The following is an 8753-nucleotide window of genomic DNA, read 5'->3' as shown; positions in this document are numbered from 1 at the left end:
CATGCAGTAAAGGCCGTCGGGATCGAAGTCGAACCCGTGGCACACTGCCAGACTGGATTGCCAGCCAAGGTGCCTCTGCCACTGAGCCATACCGATGATACGAGGACGATTCTACAAATGTCTTCTAAATCCTGACCGTTTTCTGAAAAACCCATGTTTATGTGTCAGTCGTTCTCAAATATTTACATATATGTAATTGGCCGCCGACCCCCATCTGAAAAGATGTTGTTCCAGTGACCTCTCAGAAGCAAAGATTTTAGTTAAGAATGTTCGCTCTGAAAGAATATATTCAAACATTTGGGCCACATTTTCATGATTTTTCAAAAATAGCAGACATACGGAGCACGGCACTCGGAGATTGTAGATCTGCTTTTTTTAAATAGCTAAAGCAAACACCAAAAAGGGTTCCTGCAAAAAATGGCTATGTAGGCCTAACTATGCACACAAACAAATTTGCACCCACTTTTTTTTTGTAGAACTGTAAAGATGCAGTCCCGCCCCCTCGAGAGACCCGGAAAAGAAATCCCTGTTCATTTTCCTCATGGACTTTTCAGAAAGTATTTATTTAAAGACGTTTATGCCGCGGACAAAGCCAACTCTTGTCGTGACAAATTATGACAACAAACAAAAGATTTCGGGCCAAACAAAGAATTAGACACTTTTTTTGTTGTTTTTGTAATTATTTGTTTGGTCCAAAATATTGTGTGTGTTGTCATGATTTGTCACGACAAGAGTTGGCTTCATATGACGCTTAAAAGTTCTTTAAATAAATACGTTTTGAAATGTCTATGGGAAAAATGCATTGGGATTAATTTCCTGGGCCTGGTGTCGAGTTTATTATAGGCTATATACACACTAGATTAGAGTATATGCCATATTGTAGCTCTATAGAGCTAGTTATGCATTTGCAACATAGCTGTGATTCTGTAACTCAGGCTACACTTTTAATGCAATTATAAAATGTGTTTGCTTCCATGAACAGTGCCATACAATATGCACGGGGCTCATAGTAACAGCTATGAAATGAAACCAACTGTAGCGATCTGTTTCCTTTGTGCAAAACGTGCACTATCTTTTATTCAAATAAAACAGGAATGGGGTTCTCTAAAATATAATATTTATGAGACACTGTTGAATCCTTTGAGGTTTAATTTGCAGCTTGAATGATTCTATGTGCCTTTATCAATTAAACAAAAATACTAATATTCCTTGCAGATGAGCACTTAGATTTTTGGACCTCGTGACAATATTTCATGCTGGATATTTATTAATATTTATTAAGCAAGAAAAATGATAATTTATCCATCCATTGGCAAGCATTCGTTTTGCACGAAAAACACACATAGCTCGGCTATGGCTGAATTTAGCCCAGGAGTGTCTTCCATTTAAAACTAATGCTTTGCTTTTTGCCATAATTATATAGGTTGTTAATTCTACTTGTTCTACTCTATTCTTTATTTTCGTTCGCATTGACATTCAAAACCCCTGTACAATCTGAATTCCCACCCCACCCCACTGTATGTATTTTTACCGCTTTCATGATGATTTCCAGTTTTTGGTTATTGTCTGTGTATATTTATCTCTTTGTGTATATACCGGTACTTCTCTACATGTTCTGATGAATTGAACATGGTGGACCCTATTGTAAACAAGTGGTAATGGCTTTATGGTGCCGTGACTGTTGTCCACAGTTGTAACAGTTGTTGTATTGACTTGACATGTACTGTAATTCTCCAAACTGTTAACAAATACTTCAATCAATCAATCAATCAATCAATCAATCAATCAATCAATCAATCAATCAGTCATGTTTGTGAACCATGTCTAATCCATTGCTCTGGCGGTGGACGATGGTGACGCGTCAATGACAACCGTATCCATGGTAACGGTGCCAATAACAACCGCGTGGCACGTGACGACGTAGTGACGTACGCCGGTCACGTAACGTAACGACGTGGTCTACTCTCCAGCTCCACTAGCATACAGCAGCACAGCAGAGTACACAACAAGGTCGTCCTCCACAGACAGACAGCCAACATGATGTCCCTGTCGGCTCGCTCGGGGTCCTTCTCCCCGTACATGCAGGCGACGAGCTTCGCCGTGGCGGGGCCCCTCAAGGCGCTCATCCCGGGGGTCGTGGTGAAGTCGGACAAGGTCGCGGTGGACGTGAAGAAGCCGTTCCTGTGCCGGGAGTCGCTGAGCGGCCAGGCGCCGAGCAGCGGGCCCGCTATCACCGTTAGCATCAATGGTAAGTCATTAGCTTAGCACACATTGCTAAAGGAGAAGACTTCAAAGTTCAAAACCCGGAAATAAGCCGGAAACAAGCCGATCTACAAGCTCACAAAGCGTCGCCTACGCGACGCTTTGTGAGCTTGTAGATCGGCTATTTGCCCAGCGCGAGCGACACCGCCCATGACGAATCCATGTTGTTCAGGGCAGGCTACTTTAAAGGCTGAAGTTAGCTTAGCTCGACCAAAAAGTGTCCTCTGTACACACCCACACACACACACTCATAACTAAGTATCGACACTCTGTACGCTTGTAGTTTAATGCTGTGCTAATGTGAGAACATGAATCATGTTATTTAAGTAACTCCTGACCCCGTTTCTTGCTAGTATTAAACCGCCTGCAGAATTATTATTACTGTTGGTTAGCTATAGCTTCTGACGGGACGGAACGGCCCAGCCGGTTCATTTGAGGTGACAGGTGTCAGACTGTGTGTGTGTGTGTGTGTGTACAGCTGGCTAAATTAGAGGGACGTGTCTGTAAGGTCCTGAAAATCTTGTTGTACTTTCAAGGCTTGACAAGGTTAGCTTGACGTTAGCGTTTATCAGTCTTAACCCCCTCAGTTATACTGTGTGTGTGTGTGTGTGTGTGTGTGTGTGTGTGGCATTTCTATGCACCAAGTTTCAAATACACATAATAGGCTTGCAGTAAAGTGAGAATAACTTTAGTTTAGTTAGTTTAACTAAAGTTTGCCCAAGGTGACCCATTTTCTCACTGTCTTGAGCCCTGCCAAAATACATAACGTGTTGGTAGGGCTAGTGATATGAGACTTTTGATATCAACACGATTTTGACTTATTGCATTATAGTTGTCATGGTTTAACCTCTCAAGCCTTATTATATACTAACTAAAAATAAATCGTCTATGGTGTTCTTGCGGTGCATTGAGAGCTTGTATATTGGTCACTATGTTCACTATTATTTTGTAAATATTTGAAGAAAAAAAATCAAAAAAAGAATGTATCGTCATTCATAATATTGAGGTATTTGGTTAAAAAAAATCTTGTACATATCGTCCAGTCCTACATGTTAGGACACATTGCCCTTGGGAAAGACTAGCCCCTTTCGGTGCTCTTATTTAAACTTTTATCCCACGATTTTGCAACCCATTTTTTCACCCAGTGTCCATTATCTACTGTAATCCTGGACACTACACTCCCTCTGAGAACGGGTGACCTTCTGGTTCCCAGACGCCCTCTCACTCGGCTGCGACCGCCCAGATACTTATTAGTGACACTGTCACTCTTTAACACACACACACACACACTGGGAAAGCAGGTTGCACCTTTTTACTTCAATGGCTTATTGGACGGTACAACAGCAAAATGTTGGCAGAATTTGATACGCAAGACTGCAACAGTAAACTCTAATACAATATGACAATAATAATATTAATAATCATAATCATAATTCATGTACTGTATGAGATTATTTAAGGAAGAGAATTCTAACTTGGACTGACTTATTATTTTGTTGTTTATATAACTGAAGTCAGTGTAGATTGGCACTTAGAGGGTAGCTTGCCTTTGTGTGGCTGTAGTACAAATTGCACACACGTGTGTGTGTGTGTGTGTGTGTGTGTGTGTGAGAGAAGGGGATGAGAGACCAACAGATAGTCTGTACAGTATGGGTAGTTTTTTTTGTACATTTTGAAGATTTGTAGAATTAATATCTAATGTGGGTTTTGTGTGCGTGTACTGGTAAGGGGCGTACATGCTTTTCTTTGTTCAAATTACATCTCTTCTACTGTAGATTAGTGCTGCCAACGAATATTCTATATCCGAATATAGATTCGAATCAAAAAATAATAATTAATAACCGAATATATAAAATTAAGGTTCGAATTAAAAATAATAATAAAAAATATTTTTTTATTTATTATTATTATTAGTTTTCGGTGCCATGGGTAAGCGTTGTGACTTGTGAGCTTGTAGATTAGTTATATTTGCCACGCGACACGCCGACAACGGCATACATTGAAGAATAAATCAGCTGCCTCGCACTCTTCCTAAACACAGACTATACAGCGCAGCGCAGTTCTGATTGGCTGCCTCGTCTCCAGCCATGTTGCCTCAGAATTCTTTAGGGTCACTAATTTGAGCATAACAGCGGAGCGCAGGCGCTAGCCAGCTAAAAAGTTTCATAACGTCGGCACTCGGCAGCAGACCCACAGTCCACAGATAATAATAATGCAGCAGAATTAACACTGCCTCCGTGCCTCGTTTTGATAAGGCTGTGTGGTGGGATTGCTCATTTAAGAAAAATGTTTTACTGGAGAAGGGAGAATGTATGCGTTGTGTTCCATCTCAGTTTTCAGCAACAACAATGGGCGGAGAGAGAGAGAGTTGCGCCAGCAATGCGATCTTAAATGTTATGTCTCAGGTTGTATTGGTGTAAATATAATTATAAAAAAATCCGATTGGCTCGAATTGAAATCCGAAATCCGAATGGCTCGAATTGTTCGAATCCACGTGGGTTTTTAAAACGAATATCCGAATCCAATTTTTGGACAATTACGGCAGCCCTACTGTAGATCCTATAGTCCTTACAGTCAGAATACATGAGGGACAAAGTTGATGAAGATAATATTGATGGAATTTAATTTACACTTCACATAAACGAAGATGAATAGGAACAGAAACGTTTGGAGGAGAAGACAGACGGGTAGCGATAGTCACATGACATTTAGAAGGCTTTTTTTAGAATCGGCCTCAGTCCAAATTGGGTTAAAAGAAGCATGAGGTCAGTCCGTTGCTCTCCCCACGTTGGCAGAGGGAGTGCTAAAGTACACTCCCAGACATGACAGTGGGTGGGAAAAAAGGGTTACAAAATTGTGGGAAAAGAAAAAGAAGCCTGGATATAAACCAGGTGTGCTTCCTTGTACAAAGCCTCTTACTGCACTGTAATGACTTGAAAACAAATTTATAAAAATACGGTTTTCGCGCCATTGCCGTATATCTAGGTCAATTGAAGCCTATTATTTAATACTACGCTTACCGCCATTGCCGTTGATCAATGGCAATTGCACTTTTATAGCGCCTTCGATCGATCAAGCCATAATGCTACTTGCGTTAACGGCTACCTGTTGTGGTTGGATCTTTGATGGATCGCCCATCTTAGATCGTCGTCACCATAATAATCCATTCTATCTGTTTCTTTCAATTGCCTGTATCCTATTCCTTGTCCCAGATAACATTTTTGGTCAAAACAACGTTTCTTTGATGGCACAGAGCCGACGCTGTGGAGGCCTCCAGTGCCCCAGCATCCATCTTGTAAACAACAGTTGAACGAAACCTGTTAAACTTACTAGGATATGTCTACTTCCGGAGGTCTGGAAATGTGGCTTTTCAAAATTAGAGCTCAACTGGGAACAATGCTGGCGTGAATTAGATCCTAATTTTTCAATAAATGCTAGCGGGCTAACCTTTCTCCTTTCTCATAACTCTTCTGTTTGTGTTTGCCCACCACAGCCCGCTCAGGAGTCCGATTCGCCCACACAGACATCAAGATCCCAGACTTCTCTGACTACAGACGGCCTGAGGTGCTGGACCCCAACAAGTCCTCCCAGGACAGTGCCGCCGGCCGAAAGGCCTTCTCCTACCTGGTCACCGGCGCCACGAGCGTGGTGGGCGTGTACGCGGCCAAGACAGTCGTCAGCCAGTTCATCGGGTCCATGAGCGCCTCGGCCGACGTCCTCGCTCTGTCGCAGATCGAGATCAAGCTCGATACCATACCCGAGGGCAAGAACATGACCTTCAAGTGGAGGGGCAAGCCCCTGTTCGTGCGCCACCGCACAGAGAAGGAGATCGCCATCGAGGCTGCCGTCGACCTCTCCGAGCTGCGCGACCCGGAGCACGACAAAGACCGCGTGAAGGAGCCCAAGTGGGTCATCGTCCTCGGCGTCTGCACCCACCTGGGCTGCGTGCCCATCGCCAACGCCGGCGAATATGGCGGCTACTACTGCCCGTGTCACGGCTCCCACTACGACGCGTCGGGTAGGATCAGGAAGGGCCCCGCACCCCTCAACCTGGAGGTTCCCTACTACGAGTTCCCCGATGAAGACACAGTGGTCGTCGGATAAAATGACCAAGCGACCTTGAACTGACTCTGAGCTCTCATTTTCAGATGGCCGCTTTGGGTTTTCTCCAAGCGTGATGGCACTGGGGTTTTTAAGTTGGCTTGTGTAATATAAAGGTGTTTATCATCAGTGCAATGATGCTTTTGAGAAAACCCCAATCAAGAAAGTTCCAATGTACAGAAAGAACCAGTTTGATTGTCATTCACTCAATATAAAGAAACATTATGTTCAAGGGTGGTCAGTTAACTTGTAATAAATGTAAAATGTACCAAATTTCAGACCCTATTTTGTGTTATTTATTATTCCATCTGCTTAGAGTTGTCCGCACAGCTGCCAAAAAACACCTACCTATTTGTTTATAGACTTTCTGTTGACCACTCGCTCTCAATGGAAATTCGTACTGAAACATTGGGTGATGCAGTTACAGTGTAAAATACTGAGATGACGGGACCTAAACGAAGCCAAGATTTAACTAATCAGATTTATCTATATATTTGTATCCCTAGTATTGCTGAAATTGACTTGCTTAGTCCTCTATGCATAAGACGACATGCCCCAAACCATCTTGAGAGCTGTTCAAGTCAAATTGAAGAGAAAGTAATGGATTATTTATACTTAGTTGCACATCGGTAAGTGACAAGCACCAGAAACAAGCTGATCTACAAGCTCCCGCGTCGCCGTGCGACGTGTTGTGATCAGTTATTTTTGGTGTGAGACACTGGCATGCAACAAAGTATAAATCTGGCGTAATGATGATCCCAGAGAGAATTGGAAGACGGTACACCAAGACTTTGATTTGTGATTATCCTTCCTTCGTGATTGGAACATTGCTTTGTTGCTTGGTGATTGAGGCATTGCTTGTGATGGATGCATTCCACTGGAAACTGCAAAAGCTAAAGCTGGATAAGAGAGGAGTAATTTCAGCCACAGGATGCTCACGCAAACATATAAAATAGTCCTGTGTGGATCTTATTACTTTTGAGCTATTCATCCGTTCACATGCAAAGTAAGTGCAACAAATGTGATATCTAAGAAATAAAGGCTTCACAAATGTATTATTTATCAGGCCTGTGTCGATCTCTTGAGAGTACATACTGTACACATCTGGGGTAATCTAAATTCAATGTAACGCACACGGGGGAATTGCACCACTCAGTTCAGTTCACACAGGTGTGATTTTTTAAATAATACAAAATAATTACAGTTTTTGAAATTCATCCCAGAAACCTAACCTCCCACGGGGCATTACACCTAAACCTAACCTTAACCAATGTCTAGCCAATGACTGCACCACTCAGTTCACACGGTGTGATTTTTTAAATAATACAATATAATTACAGTTTTTGAAATTCATCCCAGAAACCTAACCTCCCATTGGGCAGCACACCTAAACCTAACCTTAACCCATGTCTAACCAATGACTAGTCTAAACTAAGTATGCACCCCCAATAGTAAGCATAACAATAAGCAAAAGGATTGTAATTAACTTCAGTCCAAGGCAGACATATTGAACCCTATATAAACGCAACCAGTGAAGCATACTGTTGACGGCAAGATGAAGATGGTAGCAGCAATGTGAAAATTACTATTTTCACTTTACTTGTAATGAACAGTTTCCTTAATATAATATTACCATAGATATTTCTAACATGTAATAAGGACCCTGTGAATAATACAGATCTGGCTGGGTCATCTAATCATAATTTCAAATTGAGTGCTTTAATACTGTACAATTACATAACAGCAGGGGTACAGTATGTGTTTAGTTTTAATTGTTCAAACCTAGCTGCTGCATTCTGAGGTAGTTACAAACAAGTTCATTTTTTTCAGAATATATACATAACAGATAACAGGGGTCCTTGACCTCTCAAAGAAAAGGAGTGTATGTGTCAGACAAGACACTTCTCTTAGTGCTGCAAGTAAGAGAACGATAAATAATATACGTACTGCTATTGTGTGGTATTTGATTTGTGCTGAAACAGAAAGTTCTTAATGTGCATCACCACTGACTCAGTATGGCCAAGTGCCTGCCCACTTTGTAAATTATATAATCCCTATATGAGCAGCACACCAGTGCTAATGGAATATTTACATTAACAATCAGTGAATCATCACACAACCACAGCGGTTCATGTTGTCACTGGCGGTTGAATTGAATATCGTTGCTGTCGGACATAAAAACGCCCTGCTTGCTCATACTACAGCGTAACGTGCACAAAAGCATCACAAGTAAGTAGCAGATTCACAAGCTTAAAACTTGGCGTGAAGCAATGCACTTTGAGCTTGTAAATGTGTTACTTTTGCTATTTTTTGTTTTTATTTGAATCCTGAAAAGTAACAGTTTTGGACAAGGTTTAAACTTTAAACCCGACAGAGAGACGATAATGTTA

The 8753-nt window shown here is 41.7% G+C and overlaps 1 protein-coding gene across 1 annotated transcript; it reads left to right on the top strand.

Moving 5' to 3' along the window:
• Positions 1 to 1968: 1968 nt before the first annotated feature.
• Positions 1969 to 7428, top strand: uqcrfs1 (ubiquinol-cytochrome c reductase, Rieske iron-sulfur polypeptide 1). The gene is made up of 2 exons (XM_080761632.1): positions 1969 to 2248; positions 5756 to 7428. The coding sequence occupies exons 1-2, from the start codon at positions 2038 to 2040 to the stop codon at positions 6364 to 6366; spliced, it is 822 nt and encodes a 273-aa protein (XP_080617758.1). The 5' UTR covers positions 1969 to 2037; the 3' UTR covers positions 6367 to 7428.
• Positions 7429 to 8753: the final 1325 nt, after the last annotated feature.

Source organism: Protomyctophum bolini, assembly GCF_963924005.1.
Source record: "Protomyctophum bolini genome assembly, chromosome: 1".
NCBI classification, from domain to species: domain Eukaryota; kingdom Metazoa; phylum Chordata; class Actinopteri; order Myctophiformes; family Myctophidae; genus Protomyctophum; species Protomyctophum bolini.
The sequence above is the reverse complement of the archived record's forward strand: the minus strand, read 5'-3'. Positions and strand labels throughout refer to the sequence as shown.